At 44.8% G+C, this 19,769-nt stretch overlaps 1 protein-coding gene across 2 annotated transcripts in view; it reads right to left on the bottom strand.

Moving 5' to 3' along the window:
• LOC147015493 (long-chain fatty acid transport protein 2-like) overlaps positions 1-19,468 on the bottom strand; it is a 50,797-nt gene extending 31,329 nt beyond the window's left edge. Inside the window, exons 1-5 of one of the 2 annotated variants that reach the window (XM_085850278.1) lie at positions 18,749-19,468; positions 15,873-16,079; positions 6,605-6,760; positions 5,452-5,576; positions 2,046-2,240 (exon numbers count right to left, since the gene is read on the bottom strand). In XM_085850278.1, the coding sequence (XP_085706404.1) occupies positions 2,046-2,240; positions 5,452-5,576; positions 6,605-6,760; positions 15,873-16,079; positions 18,749-19,232 (1,167 nt within the window). In that variant the 5' untranslated portion in view covers positions 19,233-19,468. The remainder of the gene's footprint in view (positions 1-2,045; positions 2,241-5,451; positions 5,577-6,604; positions 6,761-15,872; positions 16,080-18,748) is intronic. The other variant, XM_085850277.1, reaches the window with a different exon arrangement.
• Positions 19,469-19,769: the final 301 nt, after the last annotated feature.

Here is a 19,769-nt window from a genome sequence, read left to right as displayed (position 1 = left end):
ACAGGGTAAAATAATACACTAAAATAACCAGAGTTGGTGTCAAAGCCACCCAATGCTCGCCTGTTTATACATTTATCGTTTTTTATAAGACGAGTCTAATAATTAATATTTTTTATAAAGCATTGCAGTGAAGTATAATTATAAAGCAATATATGTATTTGTATATTGTAATCAGTAACAAGAGCGCAAGTGAGCACAATATACGCCCTAACAAGAAGGTATATACAGAAATGTGCTACTACATGGAAAACAGCATCCTGGTTACCATGGCAACCACTTTAGATGACGAACGTATGTCATGACACACCGTCTCCACAGTCTGTACCTATGTACCAAATATGAAATGTGAAAGTTGAAAACTTTGGGAGTTAGAGTGCGGACAGGAACGGACGGACAGACAGACAGACGGACGGACGGACGACCGGTATCACATAATACGCCCCGATGTGTGTGTGTGTGTGTGTGTGTGTGTGTGTGTGTGTGTGTGTGTGTGTGTGTGTGTGTGTGTGTGTGTGTGTGTGTGTGTGTGTGTGTGTGTGTGTGTGTGTATATATATATATATATATATATATATATATATATATATATATCAGGCGTATAAAAAAATAGTGTGGTGGATAAAAACATTAGAAAGAAAACTAGAGGGGGAGCACTCAGAAGAGTGCAAAACCTCCGCCGCCAATACTGCTGGGTCACTCAAGTGAACCTTATATCTTATTCATTAAATATGATGTCAACAGAGCTGACAGAGTTATAGTTCTTTTCTCCAACATTTTTTTTTAGGGGGGGTGGTTGGAAATCACTTAAAACATGTAGAAATGCAAAAAAAGAAATCGAAATTTTGTTGAAAAAAAAGTTGCAAAAATTCTTTTTTTCTCTACCAATTTCTTTTTGGGAGGGGGGTTGGAAATCACTTAAAACATGTAGAAATGCAAAAAAAAAAATTTTTTTTCTCGAACAATTTTTTTTTGGGGGGGGGGACCAAGTCCAAAATCTAATGGCATGATCCTTGGACCATACCTAACCCCCCCCCCCACCACCAAGTTTCGTCGAAATCCGTCGAGGAGTTTTTCCGTAATACAAAAAAAAATTTAAAACATTTTCACGCTCACGCTGACGCTCACGCCGGGGGTTCGCTATAGCTCTCTGTTCTTCGAACAGGCAAGCTAAAAACCTTAAATCTTTAAAGAAAGCGAAAAAGCAAAATTGAAACCCCTTTCAGCCTGGTGTTGGCTTAACGAATAAGGTGGCTCGTTTGGAACCTTCGAGTCCTGAGTTAAAGTCCCTGTTCGCGTTGAATTAACAGCAAGTGGGGTTGACTCAGCCTGTCATCCCTCAGAGGTTGGCAAAATGAGTACCAGTGTACTGGGGTAATAACCATTTAGTGTAACCTGTGTCGGAGTGGCGACTTGTCCAGGACTGCAATCCTTGCCAATGAAAATGCCTCGGCAGCCCTATGCACCTTTCCGACACAAATGGAATGGTATTATTGGTGTTATTAATTGCCTTTCTTAGATATTCAAGCGATTCACCTGTGGATATTCCCAGATTAAACTTCACAATGATTCCCCAATTTTTTATTATTTTAGCCCCACACACTACCTGCACCAAAATCACACTTAGCATTGGGAAAAAAATTAAAAAATGGAAAACTACATCCACTATTTGGTCAAGGAGGATCATGTGAAGATCCTTCACATCGACTGCCATGTGAGTGACACATTGACTGAGGCTAGAGTTATTGTGTTTCCTCTATCAGTGGTCCTGCTTGAAATGACATTCAATGATAGGTCTTGTCTTTGCATCTGATGGTTTAGTTTAATTATCAGAAATGACCTGGCAAGGGGAGTTGGTGGAGAGGAAATGACCACCCCATGCACCTGAGAATATAAAATATCTACTTTGGATGGCCTAACATTTAAAATGATTCAATGGTGCATCACACTGATTTATCAATGAAGTAGAAACTTCATAGTTCTAATCCAAAAGAAGCAAAATGGATAACAGCAACTCTATTTTTGAGAGGGAAGATAAATGTTGATTACTTTCAGCAAAAAGCTTGTCCGACCAACTGCTCCAACATGGCCCGTGTAGTTCATGAAAGCGATGTTTCCATCGGTCGCTCCATAAAACTCAGAGATGCATAAGGGCCCAAAACGAGCAAGGAAATTCTGCCACACATCCTGCCGCATTCCATTTCCAATAGCCAAACGCACCTTGTGATTTGTATCCATGTCCGTCTGCCTTCCACACGAAGAAACAAGGTTTCAACATAAATGATCAAGATGATTGCAAATACGTTCAAAATTATATTCTTTCTAAATATCACAGAACTAGACACAATCAAGTGTGGCTAAAAAAAGTTTTTAAAAATTGCCTGTCCTCATAGTCTTTTCTCGCATCAAGCACATCGCTGCTTGTAGCATCATTGAAAAAGGAGCATGGCTGTGTCATTGATGCAGTGCCCCCTGTAGGTGCACAGGAATTTGTCCTCAATGATGGTGGTATCTCACCTACTCTTCTTCAATGTTTACAAGCTTATGCTCAAAGAATGGACAGCCAGCTTAAAGTCCTATTTGAGAGATGGCACACTTTGTGATGCATAGCACCGTCTTGTGAAACACTAATCCAACAGTTTATATAATCGGGTTAGGAGTCAAACCAGGGCAAGACAGCTTAAAGGTCAATCCACTACCTCCACACAACCCTGTTTTCCTGCTTTGACTTTCTCCCCAATGTGCACTTGGCAACTGCGGCAAGTATGCCAAATTGCCATAAATGGGAGTTGAGGGAGTCCTTGATCCTCTAGGGGACTGTAATCGGCTGCCAGAAGAAGAATCTACAAGATGGAAAGGACAGCGAGGACACAGCAAACATTTTTTTCTACCTACCAATTCTGTATATTTACATTTCCCAGTTAATGAAACATGCAGTGGTGGCAAGGGTGTCAGTGGTGGGAATGTATAATCAAACTGAAATACACAATTTGGTATCTACCTGGGCTGTCTGCATATCTATGGCTGATGCATTCAGTTGTTACTTATCCAATCTCAACCAAACATAACAGGGGGACAAAGGGTAATAAGACAAAGATTATAGGTACTTGGTCCCCTCGTACTCCCGGGAGGTTCCGAAGGTGGGGCCAATGGAAATTCTTCACGTAAATGTGTATCATGAAGCACCACTCCCAGTGGTTGTGGGAGAAGGTATTATTTGGACTTATGAGTGATGCTTCAGAGCTCATAATTGGATCACGAGAAAGGAGAATCCTACGATCAATTTGCAATTTGTCACTGACTTTGACACCAATAAAAATATTTATTATGGACCCCAAGCATGAAAAAAACTGCACATATCGAACATAAAGTTTAAAATGGAGCCTCACCGCATATAGTGCATTTAAATGCATCAGATGTGCCAATAAATGTGAATTGTTGCTCCCAGCTTTCCAGCTTTATGACAGAAAATACCATTTGCATTTTTGCTGCCTCTATCCCGACCCCGTTTCGAATCCCATGTGGGCACAGGCAAATTGCCAGTAATATTAATAATAACAATAATATTAACAACAAGAAAAATAGCAATCAATGATTCCAGACGCCCTCAATCGGTGATTTCACCAATGGTGAAAATTGTCTCAATCCGACAAGTGGTTGCGGAGAAAAACACGAAAGTTCTGTGTGGACAAACAAACGAACAAATGAAAAATCGTGCTTAGCATGACACTTGGCGAATTAGTTGACCTTTCCGTGTGGTGGTGCAAGCTGTAATGTCATGGAATGTGTGGTGTTTATTCGTTTGTACATTAATAAAATGCCGCGACGTCACAAATAACAATTATCAGGTGCGTGTTGTCATGGTATTTATGACGTTGTCAGATTGAAAATTTTCACAACTCATTTAAAGCCACCATGTGACATTCAACAACTTATCATCGGTGCTTGTTGCCTTCATTCTGATCGTATAAAATATTTGAAAATACCGAGGAACATTGCTTTTCAACCAGCTTTACGATCCCGTTATCAGGTTTGAAATATTTTGCAAAACAAAAATATGTATTTTATACGTGTTTTTCATGTTTTGGGTGACCCTGACCTTGACCTTGGGTCAATTTCGATCAAACTTTGTACACATGTTAATATTACATGCATAAATAGACAGTATAAGTTTCAATATAATAAGTGCAAAACTGTTTGAGAATTAACCATGTGTAGTTCACAAAATTCCCCATTGGTTTATAATGGGTGATAATATAAAGTGATGCAGAATCCAGATCCTGATCCTGAACATCACCAAAAGTCACATATCTTTTTGCACGGTGGATTTCTATCAGCTGTTAAAATTTCATCCAAATCGGTTAAGAATTGTGACCTGTAGAACGAATAGAATTTTTTTAAAAATCACGCCAATAGCTAAAAACTTTGACGTCATACGCTTGCGAAAACTGTCCATAATTTGTACTAACATGCATTTTAAAACATTTACATATTCCATTGAAGTTTGTTTTGGCGTCAACAGGAAGTCGCTACGGCTTCTGGTTACTGAGTTATGTTCAAAAGCTTGTTTTCACCTTTTTTGACGTAACGTCGTGACGTTAAGTGCGATTATGACGTGATTTGATCCCAGACTATTTCAGCAAGATTGACTATCACGTGGTAAATTTGAGAACGATTGCTTCAGTAGTTTCGGCTGCACACGAGCGTAAATATATTTTTAAAAATGACGTCAATAGGCAAAACTTTGACGTCATACGCTTGTGAAAACTATGCGTAATTTGTAATAAGATGCATTTCGTAATCATTTAGATATTTGAATGAAGTTCAATTTGGCGTCAACCGGAAGTCGCCACGACTTCTGGTCACTGAGTTATGTCCAAAAATGTGTTTTCACGTTGTGTGACGTCACGTCGCGACGTTTAGTCCGATTAAGACGGGGTTTGGACGCGGAACGTCTCAGGTGGATTGCCTATCAGGTGTAAAAATTTTAAGAATGACTGGTCCAGCCGTTTGGGCTGTAGACGACCGGACAAACAAACAAACAAACAAACAAGCCAACAAATGGAACAGACCAACATACTTGACAAAATCGAAGATTTTGCCAAGGAACAAACAGACAAACAGACAGACAAACAGACCCAAACTCAAGGCGAGAGTAATAACAATGATTTTAAGCATCGTATAAAACAAACTCCACAAGTTTAGTGCTGTTGATGATGTCTTATACACCACCTTATATGACATTTCCAAATCCTGCAAATTGATGTTTTTGGACAGACAGACAGGCAGGCAGACAGAAATGAACCAATTGCTTAGTCCCGCTTTTCGCTTCGTGTGCGCAGGGTAAAAAGGAATAAAAATGCTGAAAGAAGGGAGGAAGAGAAAGATAGTTCAGTATAGGAATGTAGCACAAAGTAGAGTTACTCAGTATTGAAGGCACCGTGTAATATCGCACCTCAGGCTGATTGCAGAGGTATCTGCAAAGCTCTCCGATGTACTGGATTACAGTCACATTGTGTTTTCGGCAGTCATTCCAGAACTGACTTGCTGAAAATTTCTTCTTTAAAACTACAGTCGCTCCTGCAAGAGAATAGAAGGTGCATCAGGATGTTAAAGGATACATTGAACAGCTCATGCAGTGATTTTAGCAGTTTGGCTTCATGGGATTGGAGCTGATTCACATGACCTGAATTTCAATTACGTTTAGTAAACGAATGAATTCCTCGAGTAAATGAATAAAATAATTATTTGTTTTTGGTCAAGTCGTACTTCCCTGCGACAAGAAAGGACCGCATGATGATTTTGTCGAGGGACGTTAGCACTGCCACTCTGATATCCTGTATTTAAACATGTTTCGTGATTTCACTCTTCTTTCGTGCCATCAACAACTATCAGGCGTACATGTTCCAACGTCGTAAAGAATATGTTACAGGGGAAACGTCACCCTTGCATCCATTTTTTGTGATCTTGAAGGGCAGTAAAGTAGCTAATGCTGTTAGCATGAGTTAGTGGATGTTAAGGATCCCATGGTGTCCTTCGCAAAGAGTAGGCGAACTATCACCGGCACCATGAACAAATTACAAAATTACTCTAACCTACAAGGGACACTGCATCAGCAGCAGAGCCACGCTCCCAGCAATGATGCAAGCAAGCCTTTTGCTGCATATGAAAGAAGAAGTAACGGGGTGAATGATACAAGGCACATTTACTCTTATTATTTACTATACCCATCGTTATATTTCTCCCCACTCCCCCAGGTTAACTGGATTCAGGAATTCATTCCATGGTGGAATTGTGAAGAGATATTCGACAGCATGACCCCAAATGTCTCTTAAAATAATGGTTCATGCAGAGTTAAGGCAACTAAGCAAACTGGTAGAGCAGTCAGGAGGAAAATTGATAATTAATGTTCTTTGTTTTATTAATGGCCTTGCAGATCATTGACTCATATTTGCCATGAACACAATGAATGTGTAATTTATACTGTGCATAAATAGTGTGATATCTGCAAATCTAAACCAAATAATACAAATATAGCATGATCCACTTGGAAAACAACCTGATAAAAAGCTCAAAGCCAAGTAATGACATGATGGAAGGATTCTCACCAGCGTGTATGGAGGAGATGATCCCCATACTGCCCGAGCTGTGGTACAGTGGCAGTGAGATGTATAACACATCGGCCTTGGTCATTCTGTTCGATTCGAACATTAACACTCCTAACCATGCCCGCAAATGGCTGACGGTCACTGCTTTTGGCCATCCTATCACAGACACAGGGAACAAAATGGCTTCCATCAAAAATAAATGGACATCATAATCTGTCATAGCAATTTATCATCCCAACATGAGTCAAACACTACCATGAACTTGTCATTTTTGATTATGCAAAGATGAACAATTGGATAAGGTTACCTTCAAATCCAGGATCCAAGTGCACAAGTTGAGCAAAACATTACCTTATATGTGCAACTTTACTGTACCATGGCTTTAACTGTTAGTTTCAAAGAAATAATAGTCATGATGGTGGCTGAGAGGTGAGGTTGCTATACTCAAGCCTTCAGAGGTTAAAATCTAGCTGAAGACAAAGGGAAAGAGGGTTTTAATTACGCTTTATATTTTATGAATCCAAACTCAAGGCTCGTAGAAGAATGTATCAGGATGCAACAGAACAAAAGGTACAGTTTAAAGAGGGAGCGGAAACACGAACCGCAGAGTTAAAGGAGAAAATATAGAATTGGACAAATGAGGAGAGAGAAAAAGAAAAAGAAAAAGAGAGAAAGAGAGAAAGAGAGAAAGAGAGAAAGAGAGAAAGAGAGAAAGAGAGAAAGAGAGAAAGAGAGAAAGAGAGAAAGAGAGAAAGAAAAAGAGAAAGAGAAAAAGAAAGAGAAATTGACATTGACTGAGGTTGAGATTTGTCTGATTGAAAGACATTCACAGCTTGTGTTTTTGTCAAGGCCTGAAGAGAGGGAAGAAGCAACCTGATAAAAAGCTAGATGAGGAAACCTAAAATGCCTCCCAGTCTAAAGGATATGACACAGGGAGGAGTCATGAACAAATAGGTAAAGGGCATTTTCCAGAGAGTCAGAGAGACCATTAATGAAGATTAGGAATAGTACTGGGCCCAGAACAATGCTGTGGGGAACTCCAGCCTTGACAGGGAGAGCTGATGAACCCCTACATAACCCCCCCCCCTAAAAAAAAAAAAAAAAATCTGGATTCCGATGTGAAATCTGGAAGAAAAAAAATCTCCTCGAAAGGATTCCGATGAGTGCCACACATTGGTACGAGAGTAGAGGAAGTCAGTAAGCCATGTGTGGAGATGGTCTTGGATGCCATAGGCAGAGTGTTTGGAGAACAAGGTGGGATGCCAGTCTGTATCGAAAGCTTGACATATGTGTTGAGAGATGCCCCTAATCTCATGTCTGACATTGTGGGCCTCCATCCGTTGTTGGGAGAGAAGAAGCAGCATGTTCAAGGAAGAGTGACCTGGCCTGAATCTGAATTAGTGATGTGGTATGAAGCTGTTGGAGAAAAGGATTTCATATCAACTGCGATGATGGATTCCATGATGTTGTTGACAATGGGAAGTAAGCGAATAGGTCTGAAGTCAAGAAGACTAGTTTTTGCACTTTTTATGCAATGTGGTGATGTTTGCTGACTTACAAACAGATGGATGATGATCTCGGGCAAGTGATAGGGTGAAAAGAGCAGAAAGAAGTTGTGCAATAGCAGCAGAGAAGGTTTTCAGGACATGGGACCTGACGCTGTCCAGTCCAGGTGCAGAATCAGAGTCAAAGGTTGCGAGAAATGACTTCACTTTCTCAGCTGTAAACGACACAGAGTCCAGTAGTGGTTGGGTGTGACTGGGTAGGGTGAGTCCAAAGACTGAGGCTTTGGGGACATAAGATTTGGAAGCAAACACAGGATTGAGGCATTCGACCTTCTCACGAGCGGAGTCGGCTGTGGTGCCTTTTGAAGAGAGGGAAGGGATGGAGGGGGACCATACACCAGAGACTGACTTAACAAGGTGCCACCAGGTTTTAGAGGAGGAACACAAGTTGTGAAAGTTCAATGCTGAGGTTGAACAGCTGTTGTTTTATGGCTCTCCTGAGAGTGGACACACTCTTGTTGCTGGCTTTGTGGAATGACCTGAGATTTCCTTCGGTCAGGTTTGCTAAACCTGACCAAAGAAAATGTCACATCATTCCACAAAGAGTGGAGATGGTCAGAATGACAGGTGTGAAGGTGGCCTTGTATGCTGCAGGCAGCGAGCTTCACAAGCAGAGCAGGATGCCAGACTGTGTCGAATGCCCAAGATATGTCCAGGGAGAAGCAACAGCATGTCCATGGTTGAATCAATGGGGTAAATACAAACTGATGGTCAGATTCAGCTGCTTGAAAAAAGGTATCGATGAAGTCAGCCACAATGATGAATTATATGACTCCTTATAGGTGGAAATAAGTTTACTGGAAGTCGTAGTTGAGAGGATCCGTTTTTCACACTATTCTTGTGACCGGAGGAATAGTTGTTGACTTCCAGGCAGACGTGAGATGACCAAAGGTGAGAGGCAGATTAAAGAGGGCAGACAAAGTAGAAACAAGAGCAAAATAACAGGATTTGAGAACATGGCACTGATGCCATCGGTGTACCACTGTTTTTTTTGGGTGGGGGGGGAGGAGATAATGGGTGATGGGATCTGGGGTAAGGGTAATGTAGGCTTGTAGGGAAGGGTGGTGAGAGCTCACAGCAAAGGGGAAGTGGAGTGGTTTTTTTTTGTTTGTTTGTGGTGTGGTGTGGGTGGCAGTTCACATGGTATGTGCAACAAGCCATGTGGTGTGGGTGGCAGGACATATGGGAAGAGAAGATGTGTGAGGTTTAGACAAAAGGAGTTTAATGGTTGTGAACCCTTACCCCAAGTTATACTGACACAAAACAGACATTGTGACCACTTTGAAGAGGTTTTTTGAAAGTCCAAAGGAAAATAGCACTGTAGGATCGCAACAAAGACACACTGAGCACAGGCTTGCAAGCTCACCAGGAAATGTGGGAAGTAGATAAATTATTTGGGTGCAGGGTATTTGGCAAGCACAGGGAAGGGAGATAAAGCTATTTAAAATATCATTCAAACTAACCTTCGAGTAGAATCAAGAAGCAATTAATTCAGTTCATACAAATAAATAAATATACAATCAGAGATGGGGAATCCCCTGCCATTGAAAAATAATTGAAATCAGATAAGCGGTTTTCCATTTATTACAAAAAACATTTTTTCAAGATGGCCGCCCGCCGGCCATCTTGTTTTCAAGATGGCCGCCCCAGTCGGCCATCTTGGATCTGGCCACGCTCAAAATAAACCGCCATTGAAAATAATTGAAATCAGATAAGCGGTCTTCCATTTATTACAAAAAAACATTTTTTTCAAGATGGCCAACTGGGGTGGCCATCTTGGATCCGTCCACTCCCAAAATCAATAGGGTTCTTCCTTTTCAGGTGGTACATGTGTGACCCAAATTCCAAATCGATATGGCGAAAAAACATTTTTTTCAAGATGGCTGCCCCAGTCGGCCATCTTGGATCCGGCCACGCCCAAAATCAATAAGGTTCTTCCTTTTCAGGTCGTACATGTGTGACCCAAATTTCAAGACGATATGGCCAACAGGTTATGAGTTATCACACTCACAGCTATAAATGTTGACGCCAGGACGGACGGACGGACGGACAGCCGGACGACCTGGGTGACAACAATATCCCCCTTCCGCCATGCGGCGGGGGATAAAAAGGTTCTGAGGAGGATGAGAATGAAAAGGAATGAGCGAAGCAAGGAGTAAAAGGACAGAATGTGTTTTGGGATTTCTCAAGGTTTTTATGAAAATTGTTTTTTGAGAAGATTTTTGTTGAAAAAAGGGAGAAGTAGGATAGAGGAAAGGTGTAAAAATAAGAAACACAGGTGAGAAGAGAGATAGTGTCAGGCCTACGACTCAAGAGCATGCGACCTTGCCAATGCCGAAACAACACAATCTCAAAACTAGAAGGGCACTCGGTAGAGCGAATACCTCCGCCACGCAATGCCTGATCCACGAGAACATATCTGTCCCAATACATTTTTGGGATATCATGCTGCCTATCGTTTTTGGCCCGATCTCTCAATGGTGAAGGATCACTTCAAAAATTCTAGTAGTCAGATGTGGATTTGGATCTTCACCAAAATCGAATCAATTTGTTGTGGTCACAGACCCAACGTGTCCACCAAGTTTCATCCGAATACATCCACAACTTTTTGAGATATTGTGCTATATATGAATTTAGCCCAATCTCTAAATGGTGAAGAATCACTTAAAAAAATTCTCGTAGTCGGATCCTGATCCGGATCTTCACAAAAATCTAATCATTTCGTCCTTGTCACACATCCAACCTGCCCACAAAATTTCATCCGGATGCGTCCACAACTTTTTTGAGATATCCTGTACACAGACAGACAAAGAAACAGACAAACAAGACAGAAAGGGGTGAAAACATAACCTCCTTCACCTTCAGTGGTAGAGGTAATAAAACCGGAACAAGTATGGACAAGACACGGTAATAGATTCACGTTATGAATAACAGTATGGGGAATGGACAACAACGAGACAGGACAGATCTAGTTGAGTAATCTCAGGCTTTGAAGAAGTTTACATGTAGCTGAAAAAACCATGTGCACGTGTTAAAAATCCAGAACCAGTTTGTGTAAGTGAACCTACTTAATCTCAGGAGAATTACACTTTGGGATTGTCCATAAAAACCCAGCTGGTTTATTCATAGCCTTCAGGTGGGGGAATCTGCATGCCACACATGCTTTGGTCGACATGACACACTGGGTCACACTTTGATTGCAAGTGACTCTTAATGACTTGGGATCAGCAGCCAAATTGTGGTGGAGTCTGCGGGCCTATGGGGGAGGGCATGGTGATGATGCATGGTGGGCGTGATGATGGGAGGAGTGGCCGTGGGGGTCGGCAAGGGATATGAGGTGTGCGCGCCGCCTGAGGCGTCGTAGTATGCTGGAGTCGTCCGGCTCGTGCGTGTGCATACGAATAAAGGAGAGCTGCCGGGCAGAGTACGCCCGCTCTCGTACTTGTACAACACAGCCCGGCTTGACTGTCCCTCCGCTCGTGTCTGCCTGCTAAGCATCTCCCATTCCAGTACAGTACAGTTGGCGAACGAGGATCTTCGAATCGGCGTGTGTAAGGGCGGCAAATGACCCGTGCGGTTCCAAGCTACGGAGCCAAAGGTCTCGCCAGCGCGAACATGGCAAAGAGTCGGTGCACGGCAAACGTACGCGTGCCCGCCTTCGTCGGAATCGACTTCGGCCACGTCGAGTGGGCAACGTTCCTTCGTTTGGTTCATTTTCCTGTTCGTTTTGTCGAGGATACGCGTTTCGGCTCGAACGTGGCGTGGGACGTCGCGCAAGCTCTGGAGAATGTCTGAGGTCCCGATGGTCGGGACACAGCAGATGGTCTGGGGGTCATCCCGATGGGCCAGGCACGCACGGCCATGCGCACGGTCTGCGGCGCGGGTCGTGGGCGAGCGTGGCAATGCAATCACTCGGACGGCGGTCTGGGCTCTCGAGGTCGTCTACGGTGTGTGGGCCGAGGGTCATTGCCCATTGTTGCGGTCATAGATGGCGGTGTGCGAGGCGATCCTTCCGTCCCGCGTCGAAACCTGCTTGCAATTGATCCGGAAATGACAAGATCAGTGGCAGGGGGGAGGGGGGGGGGGAAGTGAGCGAGGCACGGATCGGGTGTCGAATTGAGTCCACTCGTGCTGGCCGCGCATCGCATTCGGCTGTGCCGTGCAAATTCACGACAGAGGAGCGTCCGGCATGGTTCAGAGATCGTTTTATTTCTGGTCTGCGAGCAGCCATCCTACGGTTGACCGACATCACATTCGACTCGGCGGTCGCGACTGTTTCATCTGTCGAGCAGACACTCACGGATGTCCGCGCCATGGCTGGCCAGGACGTAATGAGTAGCTCCAGCTGGAGCATGGAGGCTAATCCCGAAGGCCACGCGGTGAACGCGCAAGTCCGCGCGATGGCTCAAGTGCCGCAGGGTGCTCGCGCGCCTAGCGGTGCGGGACGAGGGCGCGCACCGCAGCACGGTCGCACCGGGAGCGAAGGGGCACCGCAGCACGGTCGCACCGGGAGCGAAGGGGCACCGCAGCAGGACCCCAGTGACCTGGAGATCAGCCTGCAGCCGGGGCATGATGATGCCGGCGAGCCGGAGCAGGAGCCGGGCTCGGCGAGCCGGACCCTTTTGGGTCGGAACGGGTTCCGGTTCGTGCCTCCAGATGTGCCAGTGCTCTCTTCGAGACCTTCGTCGAGTACCGAGGGCGAGGCTCTGGCGGCGGGGGCCGCGTCGATGCAGCGGGAGCCACCGTTCGTTGCTGCCTGCGGCGGTGATGTGCGCTCCAGGAGCGGCGAGAGCCATATCAGCTCTCGCGATGAGTTCCCGCGCTTCGTTCGCAATGAGTTCCCGCACTTCGGCAGGGTTCGTGAGGCAATGCGCATTGGTGTTGTTCAGGCAGCTTCAACAGGTGGCGGTGAGCCCGTGGCGTTAGAGGGAGTCGCGAGTCGCAACATCAAGTCGGCAACCAAGAAACGGACTCGTGATGGGGGTTGTGGGTTGTTGTTCAGGGCATGTATGTTTTTCCTTGCTCTAGTGATGCAGTTTACCGTTGAAATAAATGCCAGCAGTTCTCATGTGAAAGTGGATTTGGCGGGGATCAGTCAATGGATTTGGTGTTATGATCAATGTGATGTGGGGGCGAATAAAGAAGGTTTATTGGCCTCCAGTTGCCCCAGGCCGCAGGTAATGGCTTTGTCATGTGCTGGGATTTTATCAAAAAAGCGCGCTGTACGGAAAAATGAGTTTGCAGTACTTCGAATAATGTTCGTAGTGATTTATAACGAGCCTATGATTGCAGTGTGGTTTAAATGGAGTTGCTCCCGTCTAGCTGCCGTGTGGGTCTCGGAGATCGACTCGGAATCAAGACTGGTGCCCTGGTCGGCGTTACCCCCACCTCTGGTTGCGAGCGCAACTCTCTGTGTTCGCTCAAGGCCGTTGGGATGGGCGTTGGCGTCTCAACTGATTGTGGTACGTGAGTTGTTTTGGCGCATTAGATGCATGCAGCCAGCGGCGCTGTTCAGCGACCCCAGCCAAGGTCGATCAGGGCTGGCGCCACGGCTTCCAGATAGCGGGCTGCCGGCCTCAGGATGTTTGTCTACGTCGGGTCTGCCTGGGGGAGTGGGCCAGAGGCGTTTGATGGGGCCGGGGGAGGTTGGCTCGAAAGGTCGTCACGACCTCGGGGAGGGGCATGTCAGCATGGGCCGCCTGGGGGCGTTTTTGCTGCGTAGTGCTGCTGTGCTTCTCATTTGCTGCTTCATATCGGTAACACGGTCAGAGTGGGGGGGGGGGGCTTTGTGCACCTCCGTCTTTGGAACCTGGCCTTTACTGCTCCACGCGCTCGCATCGACACATTATATGATGTGGTGTGCTATTATACTTCGCTATTTTCCTTTTATTTCCATGATTATTCTACGAAGTCCTTAGTGTTCTGTATGCTTCTTATAATGGTACTCATTTAATAATCATAGTTTTAGGGGGGAGGAGTGTGGTGGAGTCTGCGGGCCTATGGGGAAGGGCATGGTGATGATGCATGGTGGGCGTGATGATGGGAGGAGTGGCCGTGGGGGTCGGCAAGGGATATGAGGTGTGCGCGCCGCCTGAGGCGTCGTAGTATGCTGGAGTCGTCCGGCTCGTGCGTGTGCATACGAATAAAGGAGAGCTGCCGGGCAGAGTACGCCCGCGCTCGTACTTGTACAACACAGCCCGGCTCGACTGTCCCTCCGCTCGTGTCTGCCTGCTAAGCATCTCCCATTCCAGTACAGTACAAAATGACTATTAAAAGGCAGTTTCCCAAAATCATGTGCAATGAATTGCATACGCATGTACGTACACACGCACACAGACATTCTGATTTAGGAATACTAGTACGTGCCCGTAAAAAAAAGAATAATAATAAAAATAAATAAATAAACCACACAGGCCGTTTCTTCGCTCTCGCGTGCGTGATCCGGAAGTTCGATATTATTCGCAATTTAGTTTTAATACCCAATTATTCAATTAGCACCAAAGTATTTTACCTTTTCGCAATGTCGTGGCAAGGAAAAACAAAAAGAGAAGAGAAGAGAGAGAAAAAAAAAATTACTTCCTGGTTCGGAGCATACCAGCACTCTGATGTTCCCGAAATTTATACACCGTCTAATATGAAAACGATCATAACTTGGGCCATTGTGTTTATCTATAAATGCGCATAAGAAATCGAGAAATTATGAGAATACACGAAGTCATCACTCTCCGGAAGCCCGGACGTTGTAACCCGTAATGGGGAACGTGGCTTCTCTTCTCTTCCCCATCGGCCATGCCCACGCAACAACGTGTCTTGCCATTGGTTTGGTAAATAAATGGCCATAACTTGGGAAGCACTTGTCCGATCAATATCAAACCTTGAAAAGGCACATCCTCAGGTCCCCAGCAATATATCTGGCAAGTTTCAATTAGATTGGACCAGTGGTTATCGAGAAACAGCGGTCACACTCACACACACACACACACACACACACACACACACACACACACACACACACACACACACACACACACACACACACACACACACACACACTGCTGGAATTATAGATAGATGTTACCCCAAAGGGCAATTAACATGTCATGTGCTGCCCTCGAATGGACGGATATCTGCGGCGTCAAAGACAACGGCCATAAAGTGACACAAATTTGTGACACCACAAGGACTACAGGGTCATTACAAAAAATACACTTTCAGAAAAAAAAGTATGGTCAAACTATTGTGGGGTGGGGGAGCAATGTTGGTCTGTAATGACAACACCTAATAGGTAAAATATCATCCTTGAGGTTGATACTGCAGAGATGGGTAGAGGCAACGCATTGCATAACGTTTGTTCAGAGGGCTGGTGAACATACTCGTTTTTCTGACTGCATTCAATAAAAAAAAACATTTCAGTGTTTATGTTCCCATGGTGTGGTATTTGAATGGCAGGTAACCAATGTCAACATAAACTGGCGTGGCAATGGCTTTGACGTGATATGAATCTGTGGTATCACAATACTCGGATCCATCTGCTGAAACACATCCACGTGTGGAGACAGCAGCTAATATAATAGCAACTTGCATGCGCACACACACACACGACCATCCCAGTAATGAAATTAACTGATAAGATATAATGGTCGATCCCACAAAAATGAAATTAAATATTTATCCACTTTTCCTCATCGGGCACAGCAACTCACCCGAGGTTCCAGAGGTGTAAATGTACATGAAAGGGCTGTCAAGATGGATTCCTTCCTTTATAACATACATGGGCTCATCTGACACGTCCGCCATCTGAGCCTCCAGGCTGCACACGCCATCATTAGCAGGACACCCCGTAGCCAGTAACATTGATACACCATCGGCTTGCAATTGTCCATACAATTTCTGCAATGCGTCCTCAAACTCTGACAATGAGGAGGAAAGAGAGCACACCAAAAAAATTTCATATTCAATTATTTCTACACTTTTTTTTTTTTTCTTTGAAGAATTTCTACGAAGTCATAAATAAACCAGAGAGTTGGTGTCAAAGCCACCCGATGCTCGCCTGTTTATACATTTATCGTTTTTAAAAGACTAGTCTAATAATATTTTTTTTATAAAGCATTGCAGTGAAGTCTGATCCAAATAATTTTAAAGCAATATATGTATTTGTATATTGTGATCAGTAAAATAGTGTGGTAGATAAAAACATTAGAAAGGAAATAACTTGCACCAAAAACTTTAACATTTTCACGCTCACGCTCACGCCGGGGGTATCGCTATAGCTCTCTGTTCTTTGAACAAGCGAGCTAAAAACTAAAAGCTTAAACTAGAAAACATCTCAAAGTGCAAAGTCTGTCCGTGTCCACATTGTACTCGAATTAAAGTTGATGTAAACAAGAGGTTAAAAAAAAACAACAATGTAAAGTATGTTCATTGCAAACAATTATATTTTTTGCTTGGTTGTATTTGCTAGTTGCAAATAATTAACTGGATGCATGCCTGGTGTTGGCTTCATGGTTCGGGTGGTGGGCTTGGGATCTGAGGATCCCGAGTTCAAATCCCCCTCAGCTGTTGAATTAATACCAGGTGGGGTTGACTCTGCCTGTCATCCTTCCAAGGTCGGCAAAATGAGTACCAGCTTGCTCAGCCGTTGAATTAATACCAGGTGGGGTTGACTCTGCCTGTCATCCTTCCAAGGTCGGCAAAATGAGTACCAGCTTGCTCAGCCGTTGAATTAATACCAGGTGGGGTTGACTCTGCCTGTCATCCTTCCAAGGTCGGCAAAATGAGTACCAGCTTGCTGGTATCCTGTGTCGGAGTGGCGATCCGTCCAAGATTGTTCCTAATAGCCAAGGAGACTGATTAGGGCAGCACCAACGCTCTGCACAGACGATGGTCCCAATGGATGGGATTGGATGTAATCCATAACCTGGTGTGTCGAGGATTGTAATCCTTTGTTTTGTGTTGAGTGTCATTTTGACGAGTTTTTCTAAATATAAGAATGTACAAATAATGAAGAAACTGCACCATGTTGATCTGACATTGATTTTATGGGAGAAGAGTTGTGCTGCAGAACATTGCCTCATGTTCTTTAATGTCAAGCTTGAGTGTCTCTTTCTTTGGAGGAGCCATTCAAGTGTTCTCAGAGTCAAAAGGACAATTAGTTGTGAAAACATAACGCATTGACCGGGACATCATGAATATCTCGAACATCTTTAAATGAATGGGACCGACTCGGTGGCACAGAGCTGTGGTGTGTGGTTACAACTCCTGAACCCGACGATAAAGCGGCACATTGGTACTACGCCTGCCAGGCATTGTAACATCAGGCGTGCCGTTTCATCGGACGGACGTTAAGCCGGACGTCCTATCTACTTGCATTTGTTTGAGTGCACGTTAAAGATCCCTTGGTCTTTTACGAAGTTTGGGGGGAGTTATCGCCGGCACCCTGAACTAATCGAGATTTCAAAGTTCCCACCACTTTAAGTCGAACACCGGGCCTGGCCAGAATGCTAACAAGAGGCTCGGCTAAAAGACTTTCCCTGAATGACCCGACAAGAAGGTGCGTCAAATCAAATCGGCCATTGAAGACCTAGTGGAAGTATAATGAATCCTGAGATCAATGTTATGTAGATTACTTTGTCCTTGTTGACCACCAAGTTGAAAGGCCTGATTTCACAGGAAGCAATTTGAGTAGGCCTGAGGCCCGAATGCCGGGACTCCACACAGGAATATGTTTATTTGAATAAAAATTAACGTCACGTGGGAACTTAATGGACTTGGAAGGGACGTCCGTCCAGTTTTATGGACATTTTACTATTTCAGTTTATCAAACTACGCCGTGGCGCACACACAAACACAACAATGTCCTTGAAGCGTTTTGGTGTCATGGCGCCGATGGCCGAGCTCTGGGAGAGGCCAGCTGGAATCACTCATCACATTCCAGCACGCTTCCCACACACATCACAACGTCTCATCGACTTGGTGTTTGCTTGTTTGTTTGTTTGCTCATGGAGTTATTTATTTATGTGAAATTTCATATTGAGGAACAAAAGTCACACAATGCTTCATTTACATTGTCCTGAGTTTGTTTGTGGTTTTGGAATGTCGTGTGTGTGTGTGTGTTTTTCCCACCTTGATCCTGTCAGTTAACCAGCTGTTGTTCAAGGGTTCTCGGATGGTTCAACTAGTTGAGCTACCTGCATTGTCATCGGCTGTTTGGAGGTTGAAATTACAAACCTCACTGGGTTGGTTACTGCCAAACCGCCAAGCATGTTCACTGGTTACGACACAACAATGGTGGTACAACTTGAGATTCTCAGCATATGCTGAAGGATTAAAGGAATAACAAGTTTTGATGATGTTGTGAAGAAGACGTTCAAACTTCCTTAAGTTAGAGATGAAACCGGTGAACATTGTCCTGACCGTCAGGGGGTGGGTGATGGAAGGGGGTCGTTGTGGGGGAGAGATTTCTCAAGAGAAGGTGATAAAAACGATTCATGGACAATGAAACATGGAACCTCAAGGTAATTATTCTGACTGACGTTTGACCACAACGACCATTTGAAGGAGATCAATGACCACAACGTACCTTGTGCCACGATGATGTACTTTGCACCGCTGCAGCGAAAACAGTGCAGCAACGCAGTTTCACTGAGGTGGTGGTTCAGGAAGGCGACGGGGCAAGCGATACGTGCGAGGGCCAACCACAGGTCGACGAAAAGCGGTTCGGTATCCACGAGGATGGCGACCGTGTCTCCAGGGCGGACGCCGACCTTGTGGACGAGAGCCCGCGCTGTTCGCGCGCTCCGACGGGCCACCTGCTCGTACGTGCTCGTCTCATCGGCGAACACGACGAAGGGCTTGTCCCCATGGGCCCGGACTTGCTCCAAGAAGCGATCGATGATGGTAAGGGGAGGCGAACCGCTGAGGCGAGTACGCAGCTTCACCCAGATCCATAGCAACCGTGCGAAGAAGAGCAAATCAACGCATGCAAGTCGGATCCTCCTGCTGACCTTCGCTATGACAACAAGGGCCAATAAACCCGCGAGTGTCCCGAAGAACCAAAGCACCATGGTCCTCCTCCCTGATAGACTGCCCGGTACTCAGCGCGAGAAAGCGACACGCTACCAGGACCCCACTCCCTCCCCGTCGTCATGGATCAGAACCTTTGAGCCGAGGGCGGGTGTGCACGGGGTGGTCGGGGGTGTTACGGCTCAATTGTTTGTAAGTAAGTGGACCCAACACCCAAGGACGCGCCACGGTTTCCACCCGAGCAAGGGACCGCTGATGCGCAAAGGTCCCGACAAAGGTGAAACGATTTGCGAACGGGTTTATTTTTGCCACATGTGTTATTTATACAACTCGGGTCACGTGGCAACATGAGGAATATGTTGAAAACAAGTTTTCACGCTCGTACAATATTAAAAACCCAAATATGTCCATCAATACATTCCAAAACCCAAACCTGCTGACATACTCTTACTAATTATTTACATGTGAAAGTTCTTCCAACATTCGGTCAAACACTGGAGATGGACAACTGCTGATGATAGAAGCGACGGGAGGGAGGTTGAGAAAATTAAAAAAAAAAACTGAAAAACAACGAAAGG

This window comes from Eptatretus burgeri, chromosome 12 (assembly GCF_056783735.1).
Source record: "Eptatretus burgeri isolate ZD-2024b chromosome 12, Ebu_testis_v1, whole genome shotgun sequence".
Lineage (NCBI taxonomy): Eukaryota > Metazoa > Chordata > Myxini > Myxiniformes > Myxinidae > Eptatretus > Eptatretus burgeri.
The sequence above is the reverse complement of the archived record's forward strand: the minus strand, read 5'-3'. Positions and strand labels throughout refer to the sequence as shown.